The sequence below is a fragment of the Mytilus galloprovincialis genome, chromosome 14 (assembly GCF_965363235.1).
Source record: "Mytilus galloprovincialis chromosome 14, xbMytGall1.hap1.1, whole genome shotgun sequence".
NCBI lineage: Eukaryota > Metazoa > Mollusca > Bivalvia > Mytilida > Mytilidae > Mytilus > Mytilus galloprovincialis.
In genome coordinates this window covers 63974197-63991732 of record NC_134851.1, presented here as the reverse complement: position 1 = coordinate 63991732, position 17536 = coordinate 63974197, and the positions used below count along the sequence as shown (strand labels likewise).

The 17536-nt window shown below is 31.4% G+C and overlaps 1 protein-coding gene across 1 annotated transcript; it reads right to left on the bottom strand.

Moving 5' to 3' along the window:
* Positions 1–1724: 1724 nt before the first annotated feature.
* On the bottom strand, positions 1725–13277 carry LOC143059161 (uncharacterized). The gene is made up of 10 exons (XM_076232659.1): positions 13072–13277; positions 6029–6548; positions 5163–5222; positions 4667–4783; positions 4072–4155; positions 3842–3886; positions 3466–3546; positions 3134–3188; positions 2120–2600; positions 1725–1860 (listed from the first exon to the last, which is right to left on the bottom strand). The coding sequence occupies exons 1-10, from the start codon at positions 13136–13138 to the stop codon at positions 1781–1783; spliced, it is 1590 nt and encodes a 529-aa protein (XP_076088774.1). The 5' UTR covers positions 13139–13277; the 3' UTR covers positions 1725–1780.
* Between the last annotated feature and the right edge of the window lie 4259 nt (positions 13278–17536).

The following is a 17536-nucleotide window of genomic DNA, read 5'->3' as shown; positions in this document are numbered from 1 at the left end:
AAATAATCAGATAAATTACTTCAAATCCCCCTTTATTCCACCAGAATTTCGTTAACATTCCTGAGATTTTAAAAGTGATAACAATAGCTCACATGGCCAATAGGGCTAGGAAAGCTCAATGGAGAAATGAAAGCACCACATAGGACTTACAAAAGTATATAAAACAATAAAGTGCTTATAAAATGCTTGCTTTAAATACAATGAACATCAATAAATTCAATTAGAATGAACATGATAAATACAGTAACATATAACTGTAAAAAAGTAACAATATTTAAAAAAAAAAATGGCTCTACATGTATATGATAAATTTCAACATTTTTCATCAGCAATACATATTAAAATGTCATGTGCATGCTCTAATGGATCATAAAAAGTATTGGACGGTTCATTCAAGACATATTCATACAGTTACAGGATTATTCTCTATAATATCAAAAAGCTAACATATTTTGTAACGTAACATCAAGCTTTTAAACTGACTGAACATGTAACTAGTATATTGTAAAACAAAGTATAAAATGTCTGTAATAATGAACTTAAAACAATATTCAAATTAACGCCTACTCAAAAAAACATATGTACAATTATGTTCCACAGAAGTGCAGCAAGCCCTCTTCATATTGCTGATAAAACATCCACATAGATATCATTAAAAAAATCAGAGGATGGTGTATACATGATATATTATATTTAGTCGGTGATGAGTCTATAATCATAATAAAGATAAAAAGTAAATATCAAGTGTCTGGAAAAAAAGGCACTAAACTGGATTATCACATATTTTGTACTGATATGTACGTTTTTGCATGGCTAATAATAGCCGGAAGTTAAGGTTGGTTATCAGCACTCGAAATCCATATCAAGCCCCCGAGTTTAACTTCCAGTAATCTGTCAATCAAAAACTATTTGTAAACAAGTTGTCATTCGAAGCAGCAAAACGCCTAGGAGAGCTTTCTCACAGATCAAATGACGATGCATGTAAATTCATACAAGAAATGAAAAATGAGAACACAGTGATAAGAAATTTAGAAAGCTACGAATCTGCTGTAGTAGAAAAAAGTAAAAATCACAAAAGTTCCCGTAAAATTTTGACGTCATAAAGAATTCAGAAAATGCATGACGCCGCACTGGAAGCCCTCTGGCTTGATATGAGAGTCTAGGGCTGATACCAGGGCCATATGGAAAAAGCCATGTAATAATCTATAAATACAACATTCATGACATATCGCTGAAAAACATCTCAATTGAACGCCTCTTAGCAATTTGTGCAGGAGGTTTCAATTTCCTCTTTACACTTCTTCTTTCTACCATACTTTGGTCCATAACTTCTGGCCAAATAAACTTTCCTGTTTTATTTTTTTTCATAAAGGATACATCAATGTCTGTTCTGATACACTGATGATCTGAAAACAAAATATAATTGATTTCGATGGTTTTTAAAACTAAGTATGCAATAAATAGAAAAAACAAGTATGGACACAGACCAGCTTGGATAGTATCCAGCATTCTGAGAGTATTGCATGGCAATACATAGTCCCCATCCAGTTAAAATTCATTGTTCCCGAAAAAACAAAATTCAAACTTGATCTGTAACTTATCATGTTAAATCTATATATAGTTATCAAAGTTATATATACCAAATATCAAATCAATATAGTCAAGCATGACAAAACAAGAATATTAATGTGTCCATAGTACAGGGATCTATTTAAATAAATTTTAAGGCTCATACTTTCAAAAGCTTGGAACAAGTGAAGTCTAATATTTTAACAAAATACTACTGTTTACCAACCTTTCCAATGAATTGCTTTGTTCTTGATGTTTTTTCTATGGGAAGTTCCACCAGGACAAAATCATCTGAAACCAAAAAAAAAATTAATCCGTATTTCCCACAACTAATTTTGTCCCCCAAATATTCCTGATAAAGTGTGTTATTACTTCAATCTGTCAATGTTGAAAGTCCAGTAAAGAAGTTGAAACATTTCCTTTCTGTACATACTAACTGGTTTATTTAAATGTGATTTATAATGATCATCTTTCAGCAGTTCCCTATTTATGAGTGAATATTTTGTAAATATAATGAACTTGCAACATGAAAGACAGTAGCAAAGTATACCTTTACTTAAAATGTCCTCTGGTTGTTCTTGTGTTTCCTTTGGTTGTTCTTGTGTTTCCTTTGGTTGTTCCTGTGTTTCCTCTGGTTGTTCTTGTGTTTCTTTTGGTTGTTCTTGTGTTTGCTTTGGTTGTTCTTGTGTTTCCTCTGGTTGTTCTTGTGTTTCCTTTAGTTGTTCTTGTGTTTCCTCTGGTTGTTCTTGTGTTTCCTTTGGTTGTTCTTGTGTTTCCTCTGGTTGTTCTTGTGTTTCCTTTGGTTGTTCTTGTGTTTCTTCTGGTTGTTCTTGTGTTTCCTCTGATTGTTCTTGTGTTTCCTCTGGTTGTTCTTGTGTTTCCTCTGATTGTTCTTGTGTTTCATGTTCTTGTGTTTCCTCTGGTTGTTCTTGTGTTTCCTCTGATTGTTCTTGTGTTTCCTCTGGTTGTTCTTGTGTTTCCTTTGGTTGTTCTTGTGTTTCCTCTGGCTGTTCTGGTGTTTCAGTTGGTTCCTTTAAATAACAGTTGTTAATCTTTATTGTTTATCGGATTCAGGACTTTTTGTTTCTTAAGTTAAATATTATTGAACAAGAGGCTCTATAGAGCATGAATCTCTCATCTTGTTTGATCTTTTAAAATCAATCGGGTTCAGAACCAATCCAGTATATCTTATCATAACCCTTTGTTTTTAATTCAATTTTCCATGTGCATACTTTTAGAATAATTATAAGAGCTGATTTGCTCAGTGTATGATAAATATTTCCGGTTATGGTATACATTCTTCTGCATTTATTTCCATATTTTTCTAGAAATTCAAACTTGCATGTTTTTAGTATAACTATTGTGAGTTTACTAAAAAAAAGAATTTGTGTTTCAGTTATGTCATGTAGACCTATACTTATGCTCATCAGGTATCCCTAGCCTATATGTTTCCTCCTTTGTAATATTTAGAATATATCCAATTTGATTTCTCTTATGGGGATACAACTGACAGAAACAAGAAATGAATGATCAAAATTAGGAATATCAACATGTATGTACTTACTTTGGCAGTTGGATCAACAGAAAAATCCATATTTTCCATCAGGACAGAGGCCTCCCTGTAATAAAGCAATTAACTTTGTCAAATGTCAACAGAAAAAAATAATCAAAATTTCTTTAAAAAAATTGAGAAAAAAAAATCCTTTCACATGATTGATATTGATATTATCTGCTCCAAAAAAATTGAAAGATTAAATAATAAGAAATGATGTAGATACATGCAAAAATGGCATACATGATACAGAGTTGTTCAAGCAGTATCTTGATAATAATAGTTGGAATTCCGTTTAAAGTAAATACTTATACAAATCTTAAGACATATATTGTCATGCTAACCTTAGTAAAGAACTATTCAACACAACATCTTCCAAAACAATTACAGGACTCATTTCCCGGCTGTCTGGAACTTCCATGTCACTACAATTAGAATTATATCATTTTTCAGCAAAAAGTTCAGATTTTGACAATTAAACCAGTAAAACACTAAGATAAAGCAAAATTCTTATACCATACACATTTTGTCAAATAAACAGTGATAAGTTAGCCATTTGATGACAATTATGTTGCCATTATTTCCTTCATAGAAACAGGTCATGAAATCAAGTGGTTTTTTTTCTTTTGTTTTTTAAACATTTCTTTAATATTTCTAGACATCAATATTTGAGAAGACTGTAATTGGGAACATTGTTTTAATTTAATATAGGATACCTACTTGTCATCTTCATATACAAGAACCTTTGCTGTTTTCCTCTTTGGTCTGGAAAAAAAGAAGTTTAAAGTAACATCAAATACAAAAAATAATTTTCTGCGAACTAAAATATTTTTGTTTGTTAATTTGTCATATTGAAAAAGATGCATGTGTGAAATTTTAAACAAATAACAGTGGATTAAAACTACACCTGAGAACAACAATGATCTGTAATTATCTCAAAAGCTTTTTACCTCAATTTCACAGAACCAACATCATCTTCTAATAAATAAACAGGACTCATTGCATTATCCTCACTGCTTGACATTTCCATGTTGCTACAAATTAAAATTGTTTGTCAATTACGATTTAAGAATTTAAGTCATGTATGTGTGTGTAGAGAGCAGGGTAAAATCCATCACTAATACCTGACTTATATAACTATCACAAATATAATTTATTAAACTAAGTACACTTACTAAGGCCAAATAACCCGACCGTCCCTAGTTGAAACCCCCCGACCCTAGAACTTTTTTTTTTTCATTTCTGAAAAATAAATATTCAAACGATCAAATTTTGAGGATTGTGAAATTAAATAATTAAATTCCAAGATTGCTGTCATCTGAATTTCAATCAGAAGTATTGATTATGTGTAAAATGCAACAAATTCATAACAGAATGAAACATTTAAATTAACTAAAAAAGGAGCACGACTGTTTATATTTATTTTTTTTAAATTGCCGACCTACTGGCCCTTTTTAATGAAAAGGATGTAACTGGAACCACACATTAATATTTGAGTAGTCTGTAAATTATCAATGACTTATGCTTTATTCAGATGATACATACTTGTTATTTTCCAAGAGCACTTTTGATGATTTTCTCTTTACATTGTCAGATTTTCCACCTCTTCTTCCACCTCTTCCTCTACCACAGCCTCTGCCCCGGCTGCCCCTTGTTTTGGATCTATAAAACAGACACAGATACAGATCAGATGATCAGGAATAAAACATACAAATGTTAATTGTACGAGTCTTCAAGTTTTGCAACAAGCCTGATAAGGAGAGATAATATGATACTGCCATGATTGATGAAACTATCTGTCTTACTTAAAACTGGCATTGTCCAATTTTGTTGAGATGTCACACTCACAGTCAGTAGGACATTAAATTGTTTTAATGGAAATCACTGAAGAAAATGTGCAGTTGCCTAAAACCCAAAATATCAACCAGAATTATCAGTATCAATTCAAAATTACAGGATGTTAAGAACTTTCCACATTATTTCACTTTTTCTGTCCTGAGAAATTAAAATTTTAAAAAATAAATTTAGAGAAAAATTTCACCTTTCAGAAAAAAGTCTTTTTAACTCTCCTCTTCTTTTAGTAACTTGATTAGGCTGTTCACTAGAAATACATAAACAAAAATGATTAGTTTGGTGTACATGCATGACAAGATATATTATAATTTAAAGTAATACTTTACACCTGCATACGATGTATACATCTCCCAATTGATACGATATTCCCATGCTTGCATTTCCTATCATGATTTTCTTGATAGGGGGTTGCTGCTCACAAGGAAGCTTTGAAATCAAGACTTCCAATTGAATTCATCTCTATGTCAAGCTTATAGACGCCATCACGAGTTGGTTGACTGTTATGGAATAACTGTTATGTTCCTTACCTAGTAATTACAATCCCCTTCCCTTTCATGAATGTGACCTACCGAATTAAGACTATTTAACAGGATTTGTTATAACATAAGCAATACTAAGGGGGCCACATGTGGAGTAGGATCTGCTTACCCTTTCGGAGCACCTGAGATTACCCCTATTTTTTATAGGGTTCGTGTTGCTTATTCTTTAGTTTTCTATGTTGTGTGTGCTATTTGTTGTCTGTTTATCTTTTTCATTTTTTGCCATGGCGCTGTCAGCTCATTTTTTCGATTTATGAGTTTGACTGTCCTTGGTATATTTCGTCCCTCTTTTAGTTATTGTAAATATGAGCTTAGATATATAATGTCTGGTTTCTTTCAACCTTTTAAATGCCACATTTCTTTTATGCATATTTTCTCTTTCTGCAATATGGGTTTCCTTTTCAACTAAAATGAATAAAGTATTGTTAAAGAAATGGTTCACGATTGACTTTAATCTAGGGGAAAGGGGATAATAAGAAATTCATTTACTCAACTTGTTTTTAATATTACTTACATTGAAATGTCATCCTCATTAACAGCTATATGGATATTTTCCAATTGTTTTCTCTGAGCTTCGGATATGCTTTGTCCACTTCCCTGGGCAAATGAGTATGCTCCTTTTTCAGGTGTCAGGAAAGATGCTACTTTGTCCTTTTTTATAACTGGCATTGTTGGCTTTATTCTATTTTCAAAAGGCGGGTATGCAGTCAGTTTGTCTCCTTTTATAAATTTGTTGTATAAACTTCCATATCCAAAGCATTTTTGGATGTGATCGGATCCCCTTCTGCTTATAATGAAAAGTGTGTCCACTGGATCAAATATTTGTTCTTTTTCTAGTTTGAGTGCAATTTGCTTCAGTTTGGATCCAGCTCTTGATTTTGCTGCAGCCAATGCTGTCCTTTTATGTTTCCTTTCGTCACTTTTGTCTATATAACCAACTTTAACCCCTGGTTTTTTCTTTTTGTATCTATATGGATGTTGTTTTTGTTGTGAAGATTTAGAAGCCTCCACCTCTCTCTGCCTCACTTCTGTAACTTTAAAAGAAAAATTGAAAAATAAAAATACGTCATCATTTTTTGTCATTAAGTGCACATGTTAAAAATTTTCAATGAATTTCTTTCTATGATATGCATTGGGTTGACTTTCTTAATATGTTCCTCAATTAAAATTTAGTTGATATACAGATGTAAATAAAAAAAAAATGAGGTGTAATTTCCAACGAGACAACTCTTTACAATGGACCAAATGACATACATGTACAGTCATCTCATGTACATTGTGAGATTCATGAATATTTGATTTCATGGTGCTACATAAATTGATAAGTACTAATAAAATTCTTTAATGGGTTTGAAGTCAATAAAGTTCTAAAGTAGTTTAGCTTCAAGATAATGTCCAATGAACAGGCTATTATTTGAACTTGGAATTATTTTTAATTATAGAATTTGCATAATGTCTTGTGTTAAAATATTTTGATAAATTCCATGTTTATTCTGTTTCTACCAGTGTATAAGACTTTCCACACAACATATTTTGTATAGATAGTGCTGTGCGCGGCACAGTACATTCTTTTGAAAATGTGCTATCTTCTTTGTTATAGAAAGTGTTGTGCACGGCACAGACCATAATAATAAAGAATATACATGGAATTCAATAAAAATTTCAAGCACAAGAAATAATGCTATTTCCACAATTAAAATAATTCCAAGTTCAAATAATAGTCTGTAAATTATACTATATAAATCAATGTTTAAGTTAGCCTTTTTATCTTTGACTTGTACAACCAACAATACATTTGTGTGACATGCTACATGCTCATATGCACAGGTAAAATATTTTCCCAGATAAAAGTGTTTTTTACAGGAGCTTATACTATTTCATGTAGTAGTTTCTGGAAAATCAACCAAATTGATGTATTCTAGCAAAAGTGAAATGTAAAATTAATTAATATATGAATACCTTGCATTTATTCTAATTCTTGTCTTCCTAATGAAAAATATCAGGAAGATTAACACATCAACAATCATTATGGCTGTACTTATGGGAAAACTAAGATATACATGCGATCTAAAAAAGATAACGTTATATTACAATTACAACATACATCATGCAATATTTCATATACTAGCTGTAACAATAATCGAGTTCTGTACATGCATGACAGTAGGAATTATTAATAGTTATGGACCAGTATCAGAGAAATAAGGTTGAATTGACAGAATCACATGCTACCAAATATTATATGACTATAAGCTGGCATGCATAACCATCAAAATTGTACCTTATTTGATCTTCAAATTCTGTGTCAAGAGTTTCCATGACTCTCTTCAATTCTTCCAAGAAGTTTAGAAGTTTTGTTTTCCCCTTGGTTTCAACCTCCTGCTCATAGATATAATTGTGGTAGTCAAACTGAAAGGGGTCAGGAATTTTGTTCAACATTTTATGTATTTCTTTTTGGATTTGCTTTATAGTCATATTTCCAAAGCTTTGCAATTTCTCTCTTTCACTCGGGGTTATTGGTAATGGGTGCTTGAATGTTGATTGTTCTTCAAATATCTCTCCTAGAAATTCTGTTCTTAGCATAACTATTCTTTTCTTTGTTGCCTCATGTACAAAGTTTACAAGTCCTTCATCAAGGGCCATTCCAGAGATTGAAGTGTGATCTTTTTCTTTATCTAAATAATTGCTCCTTCGGAGGCAAGTTCTATATGCTGTTATTGCATCCTCGCTTTCGGGTCGATCCGGCCCCACGTCGATCCGGCCCAAGTCGATCCGTCCCACGTCGATCCGGCCCCATGTCGATCCGGCCCATATGTAAAGTCGATCCGGCCCCAATAAAAAATATATTTATAGGGAACAGAAATAAAGATATATAAATGAAAAGAGAAGACAGAATGCTTTTATTTTTAATATCACAATGGCGTTTCCTTGTGTGGTTTGTCTCCAACATGTTAGACCTCGACAGCATGCACTTCAGTGTGAGGGATGTTCAAAGTGGCAACACCGTCTATGCAATACTGGTAAGTTTCTAATTTGCCTTTTTTCTTTAATATCATCAAACTGTAATTTTGTATATAAGTTTTTATATATGAGACAGTATACTATATAGTTTTGTTTCAAATTTCGGAATGTTAATTTGCGTTTAATTAATCAGGATTTGATTTAATTAAGTGATTACAAGTGGCATTACCTTAGTTCACAATCATCAGATAATTGTTGAATAAACAAACCAATTATAGACTAATGATTTGATTAACCATCAAGTCATTATGATGAGTTAATTTTTATAGGTTCCAGTAAATATGTATTTAGATATTCTGTGTATGAACTAAACAAAATGAAATCGCCAAGAAATTCAAAGTTAAAGTTATCATTGAAAATAACTTCATATTTTAAAATATGTTGAAAGTGCTATACAACCAACGACACATTAACTCTCATTTTCGTATCGATTTAAAATAGTTCTTTAACTGGTACTTCAATACTTCACTTACCTTTTGTCACCCATCATCGGACACTTTTTAAAAATTCCATTTATACTGTTGAAATGTGTCACAAATTCCTCCAAAATCAATACAGTTTATTCATATTTTATTATGGGGCCGGATCGACTTGGGGCCGGATCGACGTGGGACGGATCGACTTGGGCCGGATCGACTTGGGGCCGGATTGACCTGGGGCCGGATCGGTTTGGGGCCGGAACGACCGGATACCTGCATCCTCAATACCTAGTGGTCTAGATACAGACTTGGTGGACTGAATACCAAAAAGGGAAAGAGAGTGGTTTTTAATTTTTTCTAATGCACGATTGTTTCTGCAGACTGTTTGCCAAATAATATCTGTTGGCATGCCTTTTGGTATCCATGCCTTTAGTTGTTTATTTTTTTCCTCTAAAACAAAGTCTAAATCTTCACCTGCAGAGGGGTTACCACTTGTAGTAATAGATGCATAAAGGTCATTTAGTTCCCTGACATTGTCTGGCATCATTCGGTCCTGTATTGTATCGTATAGTTCAATCTTCTGGTACTTAGGGTGGTTTCTGCCATGGAATAGTTCCTTGGTCATGTATTTTGAACTTTTCAGTAAATCTGCATTGTTCCTCCGAGTTGCCATTCGAAAATTGACTATTCCCTGTGAGAATTTGCAAACTTGATCTAACATGTATTTGAAATTTTGATAATTTCCGTATGAGTATTTCTCTATGCCTGATGTCAAGAATCCTTTAGCTGTTGGAGGACATCTAGTAGACAAGCAATTTCTAACATATGGAAGGACAAGCTCCTGTAATGAACTCAGATGAAATATGAGTAGCAGGCGCCAACTTTTATGGTGGTCCTTACATGATTTAGCAAACTGCTTAGAGGAATCTGTACAAAAACCCATAATTTCACATAAAGTTTCTAAGAATGGAGTCCAGTTCAATTCAAAAAAGGATTTAACAAGATTCATTTCGTAATGGCCAGCACCAATTCTAAGATACATCCAGTCAAACTCATGCATAAACTGTTTCTCTGATCCTTGATGAATTTGCTCACAATGCTTTTCATACAAATCCCTAGAAAGAAATGTTTCATGGCAGCCTGTTATGGCACAAACTAAAGCTTCTTCTTTCAGTTTTTTAATAATTAAGTAAGGCAAACCATCACAACAAACAAATGTCCAATGACGCTTGTTCCCACCATATCTATGAATTCCATTCTCCTGCCCAATTTTCCTCAGTACAAGTGCGACTGACTTTATACTATTTGGGTTGCAGTACACTGGGTCTGTCAAAACTAATTCATGTTTACCTTTATGATTTGTAGTGATATGGTCATATTGAGTAAACTCAGTTGTGACAGTGCTTACTTTGCTTTGGTCTTCATCATGAATGAATACAAGTTTTGGAATCTTTTCTTTTTTCTTTGGATCAGGTTTTGTGTTTTTCTGGTCAAGTTTAGCCTTTTTGATACCTTCTCTTTCATCACAGCCAGTACATTTCTGTTTTCTTTTTGAATTAAGGGTGCCACATGCTGCACATTTGATATAATTTTCTTCAACAATATCCTGTCTAACTTTTAAGTCAATTGGATCTTCAAAATGACCATCCTTGTCTTGCTGTTCAGCAAGTACAACTTCAATAGCATGGTCTATAAAATGATAAAGCTGTTCATTATGGTCAATTTCCATTTTAACATACAGTTCACTCACTTGATCAATCATACAATTTATCACACCTCTTAGCTTGACTTCCTTATCATTTTCACTTTTTTCCTCAGATGATGATTTATTCGTCATGACATTATGGCCCTGAAGATCCAGTTTCACTTCAGGTTTAAGAGATAGCTCATTTTGCAGTGTTTTACCAATAGAGTGCATATTTAATTCTAAAAATCCTTTGTTAGTTATAACAGAAACTGGTACCTTATTGCTAGGTTTAATTGAATAAGTTTTGCCAACTACCTGTTCATTATCAAATACATTCATTAAATCATTAGATGGAAGTTGTACTGGTTTACTTCCCTGATCTTTCAGCCAGTTTGTGACAGTTTTATAATGACCTGAAGGACTTGCGTTTCCAAAGATAACAACAACAACCTTGCTTCCGGTCATGGCATATGATGTGAGGTTTGCTAAGAATGATACTGGGGAAATAAAATTTCTGCTGCATAAATAATATATGTGTTCTACTGCACGTGATACTATGAGAGCATCTCTGGGATTTTTTTCAAGAGCATTAACATCACAACCAGCTAGGCCAAGTAAGTATGCCGTGACACTTTGGTCTCTTTTCTTCAACCAATCAAAGATGTCAAAACTGGACATTGCTTCCATGTCTTTGTACATAAGAAAAAAAGAATCAGCATCTCTGGAAATGGATTGTTTTTGTTTCCTTCCTAAACATTCACACAAAACTGATAAACTGTCTGTTGGTAATAAATCTAAAAATTTGGAAAAGAAATCTTCATGCTGTTCTTTGCTACTGCTTGATATGACATGTTGAATGTGTTTTAAAAGAAGCATTACATCAGTTGTTTGGTTTGCATTCCCAAAATTTACAGTAATTTCTCCCTCGTCTGTCAGACCCCAATCTTGGCTCATATTCTCAGATATATCACACTCATGGTCAATGGAATCTTGATTTTCATTGTTGACATGTTTCAACTTTCTTTTCTTTGGTCTACCTTTGGCAGATGGCTCATTGATAAAACATATCACACAATCTTTACTGTGAGGAAGGTAAACTTTTAATTTAATTGATTGTAATGTTTGTAAAGATGAAATGTCTGTCCCACTTCTGTATCTGTATAAATGTCTTGCACATGTGTGGCAAAAGTATAATGGGAAGATTTCCTTTGGTTCACCCTCAACATTTATGCCAAATAAAGTTAAAATTTCCCTGGCAAAAGATAGTTTGTTATACGGCTTCGAAATTACTTTATGACATAAGCGACAAAAGGTATTCAGTTTATCCATATGTTTTTTAAGCTCATCTGAACATTCAATTAATACAGCAGACTGCAGTCCAGCCATTTTAAATCTTTATTATCTAATTGTGAATATTTATGCCATTTCACGACAATTAACAAGTTAGAAAGAATGTCTACTTTGCAGGATAAATTCAAATGAAAGTAATCTTGAGGAAAACAAAACAACTAAAACTTTCAGTGTCTGAAATAGTATTAATACTTTGATTGATTTTCGTTGTAAAATCACAAAAATGGTGAGGTTAATAAGGTGTTAAATATATATACACAATGCATTCAGAAAGTAATGAGACAAAAGAGAAGCTTCAGGAAAGGAATTAAAACAGTTATTCATTGGAGTTTATGGGTACTCTACATGTACATGTATTATGATAAACAAATTCAATTGATCATTGGTACTCGCAGGCATGATAAACAACTGTATGTTCTTTAACAGTCAGAGCTCAGACATAAATAAGTCTGAATCTGATTTTGACTCATAAAACTCTAGGTCTAAATTTGCAAGTTTTATGATTTTTCTCCTTTAAACGCAAGACAAAGCACGACTTAATAAGTCAAATATTGTTATAAAGCAAGAAATAATTTACCAGAGTCAAAAAGTTGTAAATATCGACTCCTACAAGTTGATTAGTAATCAAAATTGGTTAACTTCAAGACCCATATAATTATAAAAAGGTCATGCATCTAAATCAAATAATGACAACATTGAAAGACAATGCTTTGTTTTCTAAAGCAAACTGTGAAGGAGAGTCTAAAATAACAGAGATAATGTTAAGTAACCTTACAATGACCTTAACAAGTCTGTTAATTTCTGATAAGTCTAAAATTGAAAACACATTTAATAATGAATACATGTTTTTACTTCTTTAAGTCAAAAACAAAAATCGACTTGTTTATGTCTGAGCTCTGACTGTTTAATGACAACAGAGACGACTAAGTCAATATAGATTGGCATTGGTGGACACTGCAATCAGCCATGGATACATATATAATATATATAATATATGTAAAAAATTGAAATTAAGATAAGCTGGACTTGTATTGTCCTTTGACAATAGGTTCAAATAAAGTAACTGCCATATACACATACCAAAGTTGTCAGGTGAGTTCCTTGTCATGCCGATCATGTCTGTACCTTGTAATCCTGGGGTGTTCATAGTTAAACTGAAAATTGAAACCTAGTTTAAATTAATTTAATGCCACGACAAGCTAAATATATGCAGATCTGTAAAAGTTTTACACATATAAATACATGTATGGTGTTCAACCTTCATATATGTATAATATTTCATTAAAACCCATTTAATGATTTAGGACAAGTCTTGCGTACAAGGTACATGGACCTATGGACAGATTAAGTGACTTGGAAATATATATACATCCAGGTGTTCCCCCTTCAGAGTAAGAGATATAGGACGGGTGTAATAAAACAGACTTTTTTGGTTGGCAAACACAATTTGTGAGAAACTGAAATATTTCTTTCAAATAATTTTCTATTAAAACATCTATTTAATTTATTTATTTCTTTACCTACACAGGTTTAGATTTGTTTACCTGTTTAGGTAAAGATTTCATACCAAATAGCATAAATATAGGACAAAAATATGGCAATGTTGAATTAAGGGCAATTCCATATTGTTCCATCAAATGAATGCTTTTAATAAAATTTGGCTGTCACAATTACAACAGCTGAAGCATAAAACAAATAAACTGCACCCAATAAAAGAAACTGCCATGATATAAAATATAAGAATGTTCAAAGTTCTCATTTCATTTACCTATTTAAGTAAAGATTTCTTTCTTTATCAAGTAAATTAAACATGTGCTTATTTTTTCACTCTAGTCAGTTAAAGATATTTCTTCAATTTTCATACATATACTGGGAAAACATCCTTATTATTGCTACGTTATTTGTCTATTTACCATGTCAAACTTAAACACAATTGCTTTTTTCATGAAAAATAAACTTTGTATCATTTATTGTTCATTTACTTAATATATGCAGATCTCTGAAAGTTTTACACATATAAATACATGTATGGTGTTCAACCTTCATATATAATATTTCATTAAAACTCATTTAATGATTAAGAACAAGTCTTGTGAACAAGGTACATGGACCTATGGACAGATTAAGTGACTTGGAAATATATATACATCCAGGTGTTCCCCCTTTAGAGTAAGAGAAATAGGACGGGTGTAATAAAACAGACTTTTTTTGTTGGCAATCAAAATTTGTGAGAAACTGAAATATTTCTTTCAAATAATTTTCTATTTAAAACATCTATTTAATTTATTTATTTCTTTACCTACACAGGTTTAGATTTGTTTACCTGTTTAGGTAAAGATTTCATACCAAATAGCATAAATATAGGACAAAAATATGGCAATGTTGAATTAAGGGCAATTCCATATTGTTCCATCAAATGAATGCTTTTAATAAAATTTGGCTGTCACAATTACAACAGCTGAAGCATAAAAACAAATAAACTGCACCCAATAAAAGAAACTGCCATGATATAAAATATAAGAATGTTCAAAGTTCTCATTTCATTTACCTATTTAAGTAAAGATTTCTTTCTTTATCAAGTAAATTAAACATGTGCTTATTTTTCACTCTAGTCAGTTAAAGATATTTCTTCAATTTTCATACATATACTGGGAAAACACCCTTATTATTGCTGCGTTATTTGTCTATTTATCATGGGAAACTCTTAACACAATGGATTTTTTCATGAAAAATAAACTTTGTATCATTTATTGTACATTTACTTAATATATGCAGATATGTGAAAGTTTTACTCATATCAATACATGTATGGTGTTCAACCTTCATATATAATATTTCATAAAAACTCATTTAATGATTTAGAACAAGTCTTGTGTACAAGGTACATGGACCTATGGACTGATTAAGTGACTTGGAAATATTAATACATCCAGGTGTTCACCCTTTAGAGTAAGAGAAATAAGACGGGTGTAATAAAACAGACTTTTTTGGTTGGCAAACAAAATTTGTGAGAAACTGAAATATTTCTTTCAAATAATTTTCTATTAAAACATCTATTTAATTTATTCATTTCTTTACCTACACAGGTTTAGATTTGTTTACCTGTTTAGGTAAAGATTTCATACCAAATAACATAAATATAGGACAAAAATATGGCAATGTTGAATTAAGGGCAATTCCATATTGTTCCATCAAATGAATGCTTTTAATAAAATTTGGCTGTCACAATTACAGCAGCTGAAGCATAAAACAAATAGACTGTACCAAAGAAACTGCCATCATATAAAATATAAGAATGTTCAAAGTTCTCATTTCATTTACCTATTTAAGTAAAAATTTCTTTCTTTATGAAGTAAATTAAACATGTGCTTATTTTTTCACTCTAGTCAGTTAAAGATATTTCTTCAATTTTCATACATATACTGGGAAAACACCCTTATTATTGCTGCGATATTTGTCTATCTATCATGGGAAACTCTTAACACAATGGATTTTTTCATGAAAAATAAACTTTGTATCATTTATTGTACATTTACTTAATATATGCAGATCTGTGAAAGTTTTACACATATAAAAACATGTATGGTGTTCAACCTTCATATATAATATTTCATTAAAACCCATTTAATGATTTAGAACAAGCCTTGTGTACAAGGTACATGGACTTATGGACTGATTAAGTGACTTGAAAATATATATATACATCCAGGTGTTTCCCCTTTAGAGTAAGATAAATAAGACGGGTGTAATAAAACAGATTTTTTTGGTTGGCAAACAAAATTTGTGAGAAACTGAAATATTTCTTTCAAATAATTTTCTATTAAAACATCTATTTAATTTATTCATTTCTTTACCTACACAGGTTTAGATTTGTTTACCTGTTTAGGTAAAGATTTCATACCAAATAGCATAAATATAGGACAAAAATATGGCAATGTTGAATAAAGGGTAATTCCATATTGTTCCATCAAATGAATGCTTTTAATAAAATTCGGCTGTCACAATTACAACAGCTGAAGCATAAAACAAATAAACTGTACCAAAGAAACTGCCGTCATATAAAATATAAGAATGTTCAAAGTTTTCATTTCATTTACCTATTTAAGTAAAGATTTCTTTCTTTATGAAGTAAATTAAACATGTGTTTATTTTTTCACTCTAGTCAGTTAAAGATATTTCTTCAATTTTCATACATATACTGGGAAAACACCCTTATTATTGCTGCGATATTTGTCTATCTATCATGGCAAACTCTAACACAATGGATTTTTTCATGAAAAATAAACTTTGTATCATTTATTGTACATCTACTTAATATATGCAGATCTGTGAAAGTTTTACACATATAAAAACATGTATGGTGTTCAACCTTCATATATAATATTTCATTAAAACCCATTTAATGATTTAGAACAAGTCTTGTGTACAAGGTACATGGACCTATGGACTGATTAAGTGACTTGAAAATATATATATACATCCAGGTGTTCACCCTTTAGAGTAAGAGAAATAAGACGGGTGTAATAAAACAGACTTTTTTGGTTGGCAAACAAAATTTGAGAGAAACTGAAATATTTCTTTCAAATAATTTTCTATTAAAACATCTATTTTATTTATTCATTTCTTTACCTACACAGGTTTAGATTTGTTTACCTGTTTAGGTAAAGATTTCATACCAAATAGCATAAATATAGGACAAAAATATGGCAATGTTGAATTAAGGGCAATTCCATATTGTTCCATCAAATGAATGCTTTTAATAAAATTTGGCTGTCACAATTACAACAGCTGAAGCATAAAACAAATAAACTGTACCAAAGAAACTGCCGTCATATAAAATATAAGAATGTTCAAAGTTCTCATTTCATTTACCTATTTAAGTAAAGATTTCTTTCTTTATGAAGTAAATTAAACATGTGCTTATTTTTTCACTCTAGTCAGTTAAAGATATTTCTTCAATTTTCATACATATACTGGGAAAACACCCTTATTATTGCTGCGATATTTGTCTATTTATCATGGCAAACTCTAACACAATGGATTTTTTCATGAAAAATAAACTTTGTATCATTTATTGTACATTTACTTAATATATGCAGATCTGTGAAAGTTTTACACATATAAATACATGTATGGTGTTCAACCTTCATATATAATATTTCATTAAAACCCATTTAATGATTAAGCACAAGTCTTGTGTACAAGGTACATGGACCTATGGACAGATTAAGTGACTTGGAAATATTTACACATCCAGGTGTTCACCCTTTAGAGTAAGAGAAATAAGGCGGGTGTAATAAAACAGACTTTTTTGGTTGGCAAACAACATTTGTGAGAAACTGAAATATTTCTTTCAAATAATTTTCTATTAAAACATCTATTTAATTTATTTATTTCTTTACCTACACAGGTTTAGATTTGTTTACCTGTTTAGGTAAAGATTTCATACCAAATAGCATAAATATAGGACAAAAATATGGCAATGTTGTATTAAGGGCAATTCCATATTGTTCCATCAAATGAATGCTTTTAATAAAATTTGGAT

Coding starts and splice junctions, on each gene's coding strand:
- LOC143059161 (XM_076232659.1), bottom strand. CDS start 13,138: ATGAACACCCCAGGATTACAAGGTACAGACATGATCGGCATGACAAGG. Junction 5,223..6,028: donor AATGAGGATGACATTTCAAT/GTAAGTAATATT, acceptor ATGTATTTCTAG/TGAACAGCCTAATCAAGTTA. Junction 3,547..3,841: donor CTTGTATATGAAGATGACAA/GTAGGTATCCTA, acceptor TTCTAATTGTAG/TGACATGGAAGTTCCAGACA.